This window comes from Geospiza fortis, unplaced genomic scaffold, assembly GCF_000277835.1.
Source record: "Geospiza fortis unplaced genomic scaffold, GeoFor_1.0 scaffold166, whole genome shotgun sequence".
In the NCBI taxonomy this organism is placed as follows: Eukaryota; Metazoa; Chordata; class Aves; order Passeriformes; family Thraupidae; genus Geospiza; species Geospiza fortis.
In genome coordinates this window covers 6,770,361-6,785,858 of record NW_005054310.1, presented here as the reverse complement: position 1 = coordinate 6,785,858, position 15,498 = coordinate 6,770,361, and the positions used below count along the sequence as shown (strand labels likewise).

Below are 15,498 nucleotides of genomic sequence, written 5' to 3'. Positions count from 1 at the left end.
AAAATGAGGTTTAGGGACAGCAGGAGAGCCAGCCTACTTTGCCCAGTCTGGTCCTGCCACAGTTCCTTGATATCCAGTAGTGTCACATTAGAGAGTACAATGCTTCTCAGTCTTTTTAATATTTATATATGAAGCTCTTGGAAATTAACTTATTCAGTCTCTTCTGAATGCACAGACACAGTCTGTACACACAGATTTACTGCTTGCTCTTCCTCTCTGGAGATACTGGATCCATAAGTATCTCAACATAATGATGCAGAAATCATTTTTGAATACACATTTTTCCTCCAATAGTGGACTGAAAGCAGTATAGAGAAGAATGTTTAAATAATTTCCACTCAGAGAAAAATATATTGCCTGAAAAATTTTTAATACATCTCATTACTTCTAAACAGACTGGCAAACCTGAGCATTCCTCGTGAATCTTCTTCTCATGTACTATCAATTTTTCTGAAGATACCCCCTTTTCTTGCCCCAAGAAAGCCCAGCTGTACCGTCCCATGAAAATGCAGCGATTTTTCAAGAGGTCAATACTCAAGTTAAGCTTCTCAGTTACCCAGAAGAACCTCTAGTAGCTGCAATAGGTTATGCATTCCACAGACACAGTCAGTCTGGCTTCACAAAGTTTTACAACTTCTAGACAGCAGTGACTGTTTAGATTGGCAAGTTTTATGTTCAGCCAGGAAGGGATCACCATCAGTTGCACAATCCCAGGGTTACAAATCTCCCTCTGCTTGGCACCTCCTTCCATGACCTTTTAAGAGCATATGGTTTTCCTCTCTCTTTCCAGGCTCACCTAGCTAGTCCAGTGTCCCTTTCAGAGACTGTGTCCATGCTCCTATTTCAAACCTAGTCTTGACCATCTTTCTTTTTTTCCTTGTTTCCCTCTCCTTACATGTCCACTATACCATGCCTTCTCTTCTGAAACCTTTAAAGGAGAATAAATTTTTCAACAGATACCACCAACATTTTGATAAAAATGAACAAAACCAACCATCACAAGGATAATTTCCCTTTGTGGAGCTTAGAGAGCATGCCAGAATTGTGCAGGAAAACAACTGTCCTGGAAGATGGGACCCCCCACCTCAGGAGATGCACTGATGCTTCCCAGTCTATTTTCAGGTTCCAAGCTCAATTAAAACATCCCGTGGTATCCCAGTGACTGGAAGGCAGGTGCTAGGGACTCATGCTTCAAACTAGCAAATGGCCAGAGGAGTACATGCACACGTACACATGCAAGCACATTTGCTGAGTACAGAACAATTCGCTCACAACTGCCCATCCCTGCCCCAAAATGTGTATGCAACAGCTAAACTGCTGAGGCAGTTTTTTAAATGATGTTACAGATGCTATATGATATATCATCCTATACTACATATAGCTAAACTGATTTTTCTGGAAAAAAATGCAGCTGCAATAAACTAATACATTTTACTCTGAAAGGCTAAAGGTTAGCAAAACTATATGCAATTAAATCCAAATACACATGAATGAAGGTGTTTGGTACCATCATCAACAAAATCTGCTCCTGGCTGTGTGAATAGCAAAAATCATTTCAAGTCAGGTAAATTTTCAGACCTTGAATCAGTTGGGTATTTGAAAAGTGCACATTCCTTGTGTAGAGTATTGCCCTTAATACATTTTCTCCTTCACGGTAAAAGGAGTCAAATGAGACTGTTCTCTATTCTAATCCTTTTCAGTATTGAAAAACACCAGCATGTAGCAGACCTGTAAAGAATATGTATAAATAAATCATCAGCAATCTCAATTAGGTAAGAACTCAGTGACCTTTGTTAATTTTCTACAAGAGACAAATTTCTTTCCTGTTTATCTGTATATGAAACATGACGTTATTTTGATGAAAAGGAGGAAGGGCAAGAAAGAAATCTTCAGTAATAAACACATGAAAGCAAATTCCGAAATTTTCAATGTCAGTGGGAAGGAAAAGACATATAGCTCTGCAGCTGCTTCACAGACCATTTGGTAAACCTCCAGCAGGTTAAACAAACACACAGGGAAGCCTGTAAATGATACAGCAACTGGAGCCTCTCATCAAACATGAAAATCAGCAAATGACTTTGCAGATATAATAAACACCTCAAGTGCAGAAAAGCTTGCTAGCCTGTGATCTGCATTTCACAGGTCAGAACTCTTGCTTCTGCTCAGAAATCACCCACGATCATTACCATAATAACTGTGACTGCAGAGGTTACAGCTAATGGGTTTCTAAATGCCTAAAATCTCTTCAGTGGCATTTTGTGCTGATTTTTAAAAGTACATAGTAAAAGTAAGTGTCTATGAGAAAAATGCAAATTAAGGGAAAAAAGTAGACACATACTTGAATTTCCTAACCCAGCTTTTACTGACACACATTTTATTTTCAAGTCTTCTGCAATGAATTCTTTTTTCTCACCATGAAAACTATGAAAAAGGTTGGGGATGATTTTGACAGGTTTTCTCAGGCAAATCATGCTCTTACTCTGCAAAACCAGTTAGCCAATGAAGACTATTTCACATTTTGATGGGGGATGAAGGATTAGGTAACACAGCGCTGCATCTGTGACAGCAGAGTGCTTCTGAAATCTGAGGGAAGCTGAAGTTAAAGTCAAGGCAGGTTTCTTTTGACAAGGATGAAAAAAAATGACTGAGGACTGCACAAGTCAGGCAACATTGCTTGAGAAGGTGGCTTCACTGTAGCAAATGATGCAAGGGGGCCTGCTGATGTTAGGAGCACTGTCAAAAAATAACAGGACCGTTTAAATCTTCTGCAGTTTTACTCAGCAGAGGAGCCTGAAGGAATTGGACCAAGTTAACTGTGGCATGAGAACAGCTGCTTTTGAACACTCACTGTCTTGCCAATGCCATATTAACCACCAAGGAAAACAAAACCAGCTCTGGAGCTGCGTTTGCACACAGGTAAACACGTACCCAGAGGGATGCATCATCTGTCTGTCACATCTGTCAGTCACTGGGAACCTGGTGCAGATGTTAAGATCTGAGCTACAGGAATAACCTGGGAGCCATCTCCCTCCTGAGCATTGTCACTTAATGGAACTTAGATCCCAGGACCACTTCAGAGGTCTAATTTTTTTTTCAATTAATGTGGATTTTTTTTTAGAAACCCTTTTATCTCTCCATCTTACTTTCCAGATTTCTCACCTTTTTCCGAGATTATCTTGCAACAGAAAATTAATGTGCTCCATCTATGCAGTACAGAACTTTTCCTCGTTTAAATTGAGGCACAACACACACGATCTTAAATTCAGTTAATACAATTCTATACTGGCAACTCAATGACATCATAACTGGATCACATGTTCTGGCTTTAATTTAGACTGGATTCTGGAATTTTTGTTTATATATATATAGATATACACACACATATACAGATATATATAAATTCAATTACTTTCTTATTTCTTCACAACCTCTGCCTGCTTTCTGATAGTAATTTTCTGATAGTATTTTTATTTAAACAGATATTTCCAGATGCTACAAAAGCCCAACAATCATAGTGAAGAAAGAAGAAGGGTCTTTAAAATTCTTCAGCTTCCACTTGACCTACATTTGAGTTCATCAGTTGTGGGTAGTAGACAAACCCCTCAGGAAAGCCAGATTTGATGCAGCTTGAGACAGAACGTGAGCATTTGCTGCACAGCAGGCTGTGGGCCAGGGAGGGGAAAAAAAGGCATACCTCTGTATTTTTGTAAACAGCTCCTCTATGCGTTCAGAGCCAAGGACCGGATGAAAACTGCCTTACTGCTTTCTAATGACATTTACATTGTGTATTTAAATATTTCAGAGCCTGAAAATTCCCAGGATGTTAACTATTGGTTTTATTACAATAATTTAGTATTTCATAGCTTCTCTTAGGAATATTTTGTGTCCTAAGCAATTACTGAGGACACTACATCATACACCAATTACTTTTTTAGTATCAGCTCTGTAAATATTATCTTTTCAAGGCATTTTAACCTTCTTTGATTTGCATGTGCTCCCTCCTAGCTAAGCAGTTCAAAATTCAGCCTACCCTAAAATTATGTTTGTTTAACATTTTATTTTTGCATTAAAATCCTGTTACCAAGCTTCCCCCAAACAAGGCTGCAAACCATCTACTAACTGCAATTCCAGATCTTGAGCCACTGCAGAGGATGTGCTCAGGGCTGTACATTCACTCTGTTTTCCCTCCAGTTTGATGGCTACCCTTGTTTTTGAGATCAAACACTGTGCTGAAATACAAAACCTGTATTACAGCATGCTTCAAAGAATCAGGTAGTGTGGAAAGAAAGTGCAGTATTTACACATGTACAAAGGAACTGAAAAATCTAGTTGCTTTAATTTCAGACTTTAAAGTCTCCACAATTTTCCTTCAGAGCACAGTGACCTATTTTAGTAACTGACCTGTTAGTACCTCCCTGAAGCCACATACAAAACTTGCAAATGACAAAAAACTGGTTAGAGAGAAAAAGAGGCTCCTGTTGGTGGTGAAAACCTCAAAAGAATGACTTTAAACATCTAGTTTAATCTTTTCCTGCTTGTCTCTACAAAGGTCGGCATGCACTCACACCATAAATGCAGATCATTTGCCTGTTCAGCAGATCCATTGTCACTGTGGAGTAGAAGGTGGCTGGAATGAGACTTGGGAAGGTTCCTGTGGGTCCCAGAGGCAGGCAGAGCTGGAGCACAAGGGTTACATGGGAGGTGAAACAACAGTGGCTTGGACAACATGGTGAGGGCAAGACTCCAAGGGCCTTCTGCTAGGTGTGTTGAGCAGGGCAGAAGGCAGGCAGCTGAGTTATCCTTCTGTCCCAGGCAACAGGAGAACTCCACTCTTTGAGGAAATATTTCCTCTACTCTTCGTTATTTGGTGCCCATTTCTTGAACAAGAATTTACTTAGGAAAGAGATAGCTCACAACTGCAACCATCCCAAGCCAAACAAAATCTCTGAATTCACAGATTATTCAAATAGCTCTCCCAGTGTATAGTTCACACTATAGTTCTTCTGAGCCCTTGACCACTTCAGGCAATGAGACTTTACAGTCAGAAGTCTGAGACAGTGCACATGTCTAGGTTAATAGACAGAAGGAAGAAGTATTTTTAATTTTTTTAAATGTAATGCCAACTAGATTGAGCACAGATTCACTTTTCGCAAAAAAAAAAAAACCAAAAATGAAACACCGAGAAGCTGATACATTTCACCTCAAAAAAGGGTGGTGTTTTTTACTATTTTTTTCAAGTAGTGGCAAGTTTTACAACTCAATAAAAATATGGACTAAAAGCAAAATGAAACTTTTTTTGCAGATTCTATGAAATATTTTAATCGGTCTTACATTTATGGTGTCTTATTCTTACTTCACAAAGCAATAATTTTTATTCTTGTGTCAGGTCACTTCGTTCCCCTCCACACCCCCAGTTTTCAGTAAGTGAATTGAAAACAAAGAAATAGATGTATAAAGTGAACAGTTTGCACATCATTACTGTTGACTGATTTACCCACGTTGTTAAAACAGATAAGAGGACACTGAATTTTAGTTTGGAAATCATGGGAACAGGTATTCAGCACGTCCATATTCGGGACAGCACAGGAACATGCTTATCTTGAAGTAAATGTTAAGGTCTCCTTGACTTCAAAGTGCCTCTTTAACAGTGCCATCAGCTCTTGACACTGTATCAGTGCCACAGGAATAGCTGATGTCCTTTTTAAAGCTCCTGCAGGAATAAGTAATGCCAGGAATGACACCTTTGGCTCACCTGCTACTGACCCAACACTTGCCCTTGGCTGGGCACTGCCTGGACCCCTGGCAAACCAGGAAACCTCAGTCCAGAACACAAGGGAACTATGTCCATCTAAACCTAGGGATTCAAGAGGCTGGCTATACCTTAATTTTAAATTACAGTTGTTTTTAACTGCATCTATGATTGTGAGGGAAGGGTCTAACCCATGACTTCTGAAACACATTGTTTTCATTGATGTGCCTTAACACTACTCCTGACAGTTTCTTCGGGGGGCACAATATACTCACTCCCTTGGCTTCTGTAAGGACACAGTAGCAATAAGGGTTCATCATATTCTGCTTGACAGTCTAAATTTAAATATTTAGAGGGGAAAATCAGTTTGTTTCTGACTGCAAGCTGCTTCTCATGCAGCATTACCTCAAGCCTTACTTTTAAGTTAAGAAACTCTGACTGTGAAGCTAAGTAACGTTTCAAACAATCATGTATATATAACTGTAACTAAACACCTACACATATGTAAAATAAAGTCCATGTTTCAAACTGCATTATATTAATGCATAGAATTTGAATTAACTATTATTTCAGCAATTCTGTAAATCCCCTTGAAAGGATCTGTTGCTTGTTGATTTTGCACCATGTGAAGACATGGTAAATATGACATGTAGTCTCATCACATGAATTATGCATTCTGCATCTCAAATAAGCAGGTTCTGCTCCAGGGAGATGCTTAATCCATTCCTTCCTTCTGGGGATGAAAGAAATTAAACTCAGTGCACTGATCTCACAGTATGTGCTCATTTGACTTTAATTACAGAATTATTATTTCAACATTTTTTCCTGTAAAATAAACCAAGCCTGAGCTCCATGTAACTTCCACAGAATTACATTACTTCTCTGTGCACTCAGTCAGTGCTCATCAATACTGCTCTTTCAATACATTTTCACATGGAAGGATAAAACCCACCTCTAGAGCTTTGCAGCTGGTATAGCAGTGTCAGGCCTCGCAGCACAAAAGCTCGCCTTTCTGATAGTTGCCAAAAGGATGGAGCAGTGAAATCCTTTAAAGTGAATTCAAATGTCATGAGAAGGAACTTTCACCAGACACAGGGAGATGCCACGATCCCATTACCAAGCTGGAAGATTTACATCTCACATCCTGTATATCTTCACTAGTACTTTTTTTTCACAGACTGTTCAAAGCTGTGCAAAACTCTGCATACAATCAATTACCTTGCTAAAACCCAGAAGTTTTCCCTTGGCTAATTCAATAGGCAGAGCATTCCTCGGGAATAGAACATCTGCTGTCCATGTCTTAGGAATGACAGAGCATCAAGTGGAATAGACAGCTGTACTGTCAAAGGTACTCCCATGCTTCAAGCTTGAAAAACTAGCAGTCCAGAAATGTGATGTGTTATCAGGCATACCATCTGGGGGAATAGAAATGAATGCTTTCCATACAGGATAAGATCTCCATGTGAGGATTACTGACAGTAACTCCAGCTGACATGTTCCCATCCAGGTCCAGCAGAATTTACTGGGTTCACTGCACCACACCTTCCAATTCAAAAGCTATTTGGAGCTGACCTACATAATGTCAGAAGGGTGATCCTGCTCCCGAGCAAAAGCAGCTGTTGTGCTTCTGGTCTTTTACTAATTAATGCTACTAGTTAATAGTGAACCTCCTATTGCCAAACGAAGCTGGCTAGCTGGGGTGCTTCTGCACCTCTGCCAAGACTAATCCATAATGTGAACAAAATGCTCACACACAAGTGAGAATAGAAGCTATTTACAAGGTGCTATCTCACATACAAAACATGGTGTCAAGTGATATAAATGTTTATAGGTTATTTTCAGAAACTTCAGTCAACTCCTAAATGTTCAAGTTAATTCTCAAAACAATGCTTAGTTTTGCAACACCTTTTGTGTATGTAAACCCACAACATTCATTGTGTTACAATGAGAATTTGCTAAGGCATGAAGAATTTTAATTACAATTTTTAAAAATATCCAACCAGCTCAATCTAGTTTATCCTTTGGGGCTCCTAAGGTCTAGAGATGGAACAAGTAATTCAGATAATGTCATCACTATATTAAAAGCTGAAGAATATACATAAGCGTAGATCAGCTGTTTTCGGAACACCTGAAATATAGCAAAGCAATTCTCACTGAACACTTGTATTATCTCTCTGAATAAACTGTGACGTATGCAGAGCACACAGTAAAAATTTATCTGCAATGCTCTCAAAAACTCCAGAATGTGCATCAAAATTGTAAAAAAATCAAAATAAATGGTCATTAGTCATGATGACTATTACTCAACACCTGAAATTCCTAATCTTATCAGATGCTCTGAAGAAAAATTGTACCAGTACATTTTCATCAAACTTTAGTTTTAAAGAACACAAGCGAAATTGTCAGGAGTTCTCAAAATGTCATGTGAAACCACAAACTTCAGCCTGTTCTCAGACCTTAGCTTAAGTGTTTTATAAATACAGTAATGATACTATAAATGATAACTACTAAGATCACAGCAAAAAACCCCAAAAGGCTGAATACTTTCAAGGCCATAAATATTACTGACCTATAAGCTATAGCATTACCTGAAAAGTACCCTACAGAGGTCTTCATTCATTCTAAAGAACAATGAATATCGATTTATATTGACTTGGATAAAAAAAGACCTGGTTGATGTTTGTAGAATTAAATATTTTCTTAGAAGAATAACTGCACACTGGATGCTGTACTTGAGTCTTTTCACAGTGGTTATGATCTTCATGATTCTACCATAAAAATAACAACTTTTAAATCACTATGCTGTTTTCAAGAATGAACATGAATGTTCATTATAAGCAATACTAAATAAGGCAGCTTGCTCTCTCTCACACATAGAAACATGCACACAAAGCATCCACAAAATGTGCTTTAGCTGTTCCCTATAGCTATTGGGATGAAATCTGAGCCTAGCAGTGGCAAAGGTCTGAGCTCCGTCCCCCATCCAGTTGGGTTGTGTGTCTTTGTTCAATAACAAAGCCATTTAGCACAGGCAATATTAACCATTAGAGGGTGGGTGACATGACCTCACAGCTTCTGATTTCTATTGCAATGCATCTTCCCTTCGAGTCAGAGGTTACTGTGCTTAAGGTGAGAACAGCAACATCAATAATTCCACCTGAGTGCACCCTTGGTCAGCGTTCATTTGTTTTCATTAAAAGGTCTCTAAAATATTACTTGAGGTGAAAATCCCTTTAGATTGCTGCATAATATGTATGTCAAACTCGGACATATATCAGACTTGTCTGAAGGAATTAAAAGAGACACAGGTGGAAAGATCTCTTATTTTAACTAACCACTGATCTAATGGTCCAGCTTAGTGCGATGCAATGACACAAAAGACAAGGATGGACAAGTGATTCTGCACATGGCAGAAAATCACATGAAGACAAGAACTCTGGCAGAGTGTTTCTCTGTTAGATTTCTGAGCCTGGCCGATGAGTTCTGGAAATTATGAGTCAATCTCCCTTTATTATTGAAACCAGATAGCAAAGAACAGATTTCAGAGGGCCTGAAAATATATGAGCCTCTGATGAAAAGGTGGTTGTGCTCAGTGTCTCAAATCTGCTGTGAAAGACAGAGATACGGGGATGTTCTTCACAGCAAAAGCTTGAGGCAACCTAACTGTGGAAAATTCTTACAGTTCTCTTGGAACTTTCCTTTTAAAGTTGCTCAATAGCAACTGTAATACATTTGCTTTTTATAACTAGTTGAATTTTGATTATTATTACCTTGCTGATCAAAAACAAGTTAGGTGTTACAAAAAGCGAAGCAAATCTTACCTGGAATACTCTGTCTCCTCACAGACAATGCTCCATCAGGTGCCTTTGCCTGGTTTGCAGATTTTGTGTAAGGACTCTCATCTAAACAGAAACAAGCAACACCTCCAGTTACTGTTAAATATAATGTTAAAACCAACATTTTTTTATCCAGGTACTGTATGAAGTAGCAGAGCAGATCACAAGAGATGCTGTGAGCCAGATGATGATAGGTATTTCTAAATGCTGATTCAATGCTCAATGTCATGCTTAGACTTGATGACAAAGGCTCTGAATAGGAGAGCTGAAAAGGATGTACTAAAACTCAGATTGGAGGTAACACATATTGATGACAGGTCTGATAATCAAAGGCTTTTTCAGGTTTAACATACTGATAGAAATTGCCCTTTTCTCATATTTAGAAACTTTGTGTGTCAAAGACTTGAATGACAGAGGCACTGTCCCTGTTCAGGAGTAAAAGGCTTCCAGAAGCTTTTGAATATTCTGGTTGGGAAGATGCACTCCTTTTCCTTTAGGATCTGTCAGTGGGTGATTCCTTTTCCTTTGTAGCAATTGATTGGAGAAAACATCAGAAAGCTGTTGCCAAACAGGCCAGGCACATTTGTGCCTCAAGAACAGCCCTGTACCTGTCTGTGTCTAAATAGGAAGCTATGTGGAACACCTACTGATCAACTTCAGTGCATTAAAGACCACTAATGGTGGGATGAGCAGATGAGTCACCAATTAGAGACAGCACTAGGCAGAAAGTGAGTCACTTCGGCATCCCTCTTAAGAGAAGAATGATGGTAAGGAAAAAAATCAACTATATTGTAGCTTTGAAAAGGACAAGGTATAAGTGCAGGAAAGAAATGTGAATAAAAGAAGAAATAGTATATGCATTTTATCATTTCAATCAAAAGAAAGGACTCAGAAGAAATAAGGCTTGTGCCTTGCCCTCCCTTTAACTGAATGCTCAAAGACTTTGAAGTGTCACAAATCTTTCTGTTCGCATATTTTCCTTCAGATTGCAAATGACTGATGCATTTATAGCATGCGCATGAATACATGCTTAAATACTGATCAATGAGTAGAGGAATCAAAGGCTACATTATCTGTTATAGCATCCTCAGATCAAACAGAACCATATAAACTTTTTCTGGAGGACCATATTTTCAGCTGACACTCTTGACAGTATAATCCTTCTTTGCTGATTGCACTCTTTACATCTGGCGAGGTCTCAAGCTCCTTTAGAAACTTGCATCAAAGACAGCAGTCCATTTTTATACCAGTGAGATAAGGGTTTGGTCAGCAAAGTTAATTTAAAATCAGGTCTCAAAGAAGTGACTGAAAGAGCTTGGTTATCCTTTAGAACCAGAACTTCTGTAATGAAGTCTGCTACTGTTAGGCAGTTGCAACAACAAAAAGCTTAAATTAGTTAAAAAGGGAAAAAATGGAAAAGGCAAAATAATTATTTATAGCCATGAACCTTGATGAAAATACAGCAACTAGTGAAGAATATGTATTGGTAAAATAGCATAACAGCCAATATAATTGTGTTTTCTACAGTAAAATGAACTGCAATTGTTTTAGGACTACAATGTTACAAGTGGAAGATTAACAGGCTTGATTATGTTACACGCTAGTGCAAACACCAAGAAAATAAAGCTGCCAGCTACAGGAAATAAAGAAGCATGGAAAAAATATTAACATGGATCTAGGTACATAATTTAAGAAAAAAGATATGTAAAGCCTTTTCCTTCCATTTGAGGTAAGTTGATAAGCTAATATCATTGCGTATGTAGAATATACACCCCTCATTAAAGGAAAAAAAATACAGTACAACTGAACTAAAGCTTCTGAAAGAAGCAGCATTTATCCTTTTTTCTTTCACAGAAGGAGCACCACTGAGCTTGAACTCAAGGCTGAAGACAAAGAAACTGAACATGTGGCTTATATGTCCCATCCATTACTACTTCATTGCAGTTGCTGAACATGACAGTGGATAGTGTGAGACACACACATTTTTTAATTAGAAAGTCTGCAGGAAACATAATACAATTTCTCTACAACTGATGGATAGTGATGACTCCTGGGCTCTATTTGACGGCATGCTCTACTTAGGAAAAACCTATCTATTTACAGAACAAAACAGTCCTCTCCAAGTCAGACTTCTTACATGCAAATTATTGCCATCAGATCGAGGGAGAGGAAAAAAGGAAAGAAGAATTTTCACAACTAGACCTTTGCCACTGAATCTTTGTCATGGAGCAAATGAGTAAATCTCAACTCTCATGCTGGAAGAAGATTTTCCCAATATTGCACTGGACTATGAGTACTTGTGGTTATTCTGAGTTCAGAACTCAAGACAAGTCTGCAAATCTTTCTGGTTAACAACAACAATGAGGGGAGGTGGCCGCACATTCAAATACTTACTAGGGAGCCTGAGCAAAAATGTTTTCTACATAGTAACTGGCAGATGTGAAAGTAACTAAGACTGCACAGGTGAGTAAGCTAGTGTTTTAATTTAAGCCTATTATAACTGAAAGCTTATATGGGGTGGGTACTGCAGGCATGAAATTGCATTACATTTCTTAATCAGCTCAAAGATTCTTGTGGCAAAACAAAGGGCCCAGAAAGTTCCTTCATAAACTTCTGAAACCCCATAAATGCAAAATATACCCTATTATTATTAGGAAAGAACAATGACCCATTGGTGAGATGGCAAGCAGTTCTCAGAACTTGAAAGAATTTTCACCCAATGCCCTTTTTAACAGTAAAATCAAACTGAAACATAACTAGAAATAGGTATGAAGGACTCCAAGAAGTGAAGGACAACAAACACAACCAACTGTACAAAGAGTTCCTATTGAGTCTTACTGAGATGCTTAACGGAGACAGGAAAGCAAAATAAAGATCAGACAAATGCACATGTCACCCTAAAGAAGCTAGAAAGACAAGGAAGTCCTGAGAGCCCTGAAATGTCACACACCATTCATGGTGCCCCAAATGAAAAAATCTGTTTGTACGTACTAACAAAGTTGCATGAGCAGCCACAACAAGTTATCATCAAATTAAAATTTTTTGATACATTCACGCACTCTGTAGTTAGCAGAGAGGGTCTTAAAAATGCAAAAATGTCTTATGACAGCACTTTCTAAGGGGATTTGTAGGAGAGTTTTGTATTACCAGCAATGGTAGACTTGGAGATGAAAATCAATTCAGCAAGCCAACACAGAAAAAGCAAAGGAGCAAAAGGAGATGAAGTATTCCCCCCCCCCAAACAGGAGATAATAACTCAGTATTAGGATAAATTGTGATATATTTTAAGACGCCACACATACAAAGTAGAGGGAGAAACAGGCTAGATTCAGAAAGACAAATCTCACCTGTTTACACCCCTAATAGTAGCATAATATCAGCAGGGAGTGAGCCACAGTCCATAAGGACCTCACAGGCCAAAGTGCACTGCCCAAAAGCACAGAAATGCCTTCCCCTGGACACACAGCTGCAAAGCCGGCCACTCGGCATGGATTCTTGCCCGCTTCTGAAGGAATGCTCCACAGGTGGCCACATTCCCTGCCAGCTTAGCTACACCCAACCACTTGTGCAGCTGCTTTTGATACACTACTGGCTTTTTTTTCCCTCTCATAATTCCCTCTGGCTAAAAAATTAGAGTAAACAATTTCAGCAAGTCAGTAGGTCATACAAAGGTGTCGGTTGTGCCAGCAGATCTCTTCACTCAGTGACTACAGGAAACCAACCCTCTAATGCTGTTAAGAGGCAGGGGTCATTCCCACCAAATTCATACTTTGCATGCTTCTTACAGTTGTAAATGTGCAATAGTGAAAGATGTACAGTGTACACTGCGCTAATCCACTCCTTCTTGGTAGAACACATATGATAATCTCAGAGGTGACACCTTGCAGATTATTTGGATTCTTAATCAGCAAAGCAAAATGACCTTTTTGTCTTTCCTTTCACTCGTCCTCATGAAACAGTCCTGAACACCAGTAACACAAGCTTACACATCATCCTTTCAAAGCCCTGTATACCATTAAAGACTACAAAGCTAATAATCAAGTGGACAGGCAAGTATTCCTACTGCTTACAGCTATTACTGTAGGTTTATTGCCCTTTGCTTGTGTGGTAGACAAACAGCTTTTTTTGCACTTTCCTTCCTATTTTTAACCTGACGGCATCTCTATCCTGTAACTGAATGATTCATTCTTTGAGAGACCATGCTGTGACCCATTTATATCATTCTGCATTGCTTTTAATATACAGGTGTGGGGCATCTGTCCAAGATTAATGTCTCTAAAGAGAGTAAGAAAGAACAGTAATGTAACCCCAGAAAGATTACACATGAGACAATGTGTACAGATACATATCTGAAGTGCCTGGGACTGTGTCAGCAAAATGACCATATGAAATCATTAGATATTTGCTGTATTTAGTTTAATATCCTTTGAAGGATACCAACTGGGGGCACATAAGAGGGAATAAAAGGACGGCCTAAAGATACTTCCTCAACAGTCTAGACATTCAACGTTTCAGGCAGTTTATGACCACTGAAGCATTCTCACGTCTCTCTTGGGGGCTGTGAAAGCTATTGACACAAGATGTTGTTTACACATGTGGTAAAGGCTAAGGGCACTCCCTCCTTCAAGTCTTCAAAAGGGGTTAGAGGATGTTTCCTTCACTGCTGCCACACATGTCCATGCAATAACTGCTGAAAACAGTAAATGTGTCCAAATCCTGGGCAGCACCAGGTGGCCCCAGAAGGTGACTAAGCACAGCTACATCCTGTTTCATACAAAGGGAAGCTTCTTCCCACCCCACTGGGAACAGCTCCTGAACAACTCTGCAGCTGTCACTTTGCCCCTCCTACACTGAGAGGAAATGTGAAGATGCTTCACTTGTTCTCAGCTCTATGTCACCATTTGTACCTGCTTTTGTACTGCAAAACCTGCATTAGAGGGAGCAGGGGAATAATGTGGCATCAAATTTGTACATGAAATTTCAAACACAGGAATTTTCTAATATTTAGGAGCTTGAAAGCTGTACTAACTTTTTTGAAGTTGTGGAAGACTTACTCTTGTTTTCCGTCATAATGCTTTCACAGCAGATGTGAAAGCATTATGATGGAAAACAAGAGTTTCCATCTTTCAGTTCTTCATTTTCCATTCTTTGATAGCTTTACTTATGTCTCACCACAGAACAAGCCATTATTTGGCCAAGGAAAAACTCAATTTAAATAATTTTAGAGCTTAATCATTTAGGTCCCAAGTAGACTTCACAACCCAAACAAGTGAAATCTGAGGTGTTCTCAAATGTTCCACTGTGAAGAATCTCCAACAGAGTCCCAAGACTCCTCAAAGAAGCACATAACATTTTCAGCTGGCTAGCCTCCAGCTGTCTCAGTGTACAGGAATAAGATCAACTTCATGTGTTGCTGTTTGCACCGCCTGGGACAAGTAGAGAATCACATATCCGTACAGACACAGAGACTGGCAACACCACAAATTGCCAAGAGGATTGGTTGCAACTGAGAATGTCCCCAAGATTAGTTCCTCAAAAATTAAAAGCACCAGAGTCTCAATTGTTACTTCACACATTCCTAGATCTGCAATTTTCCATTCACTGAAATTCATTGTTCCTTAACTTTATAAAGAAGAGTATTTTTCACTAAAAACAATGGATTTTTATGAATCCTGCCAGTACAGCACAAAATAAAATAGGTTCTCATACTTCCTATATCTGAAACTTCCCTTGAATTTTGTCTTTAAATGGCATAAATGTTATCTAAAAGCATATTTTCTTTGCACAGTATCATACCAGTGACAGTAAATTCCGAGCTACAGCATTCTTCATTATGTCCAATGCTTGCAGCTAGAAGCTTTTACAGATAAAAATAAACACGTATCCACTGATGCCTGTGGTTTACAGAAGCTC

General features: G+C 38.9%; 1 protein-coding gene across 3 annotated transcripts in view; it reads right to left on the bottom strand.

The window, feature by feature from the left end:
* The window catches only part of GRIP1 (glutamate receptor interacting protein 1), a 219,257-nt gene that overhangs the window by 96,451 nt on the left and 107,308 nt on the right, over positions 1-15,498 (bottom strand). For all 3 annotated transcript variants that reach the window (XM_031055601.1, XM_031055602.1, XM_014312381.2), the window contains exon 2: positions 9,571-9,651. In XM_031055601.1, coding sequence (XP_030911461.1) covers positions 9,571-9,651 — 81 coding nt within the window. The remainder of the gene's footprint in view (positions 1-9,570; positions 9,652-15,498) is intronic.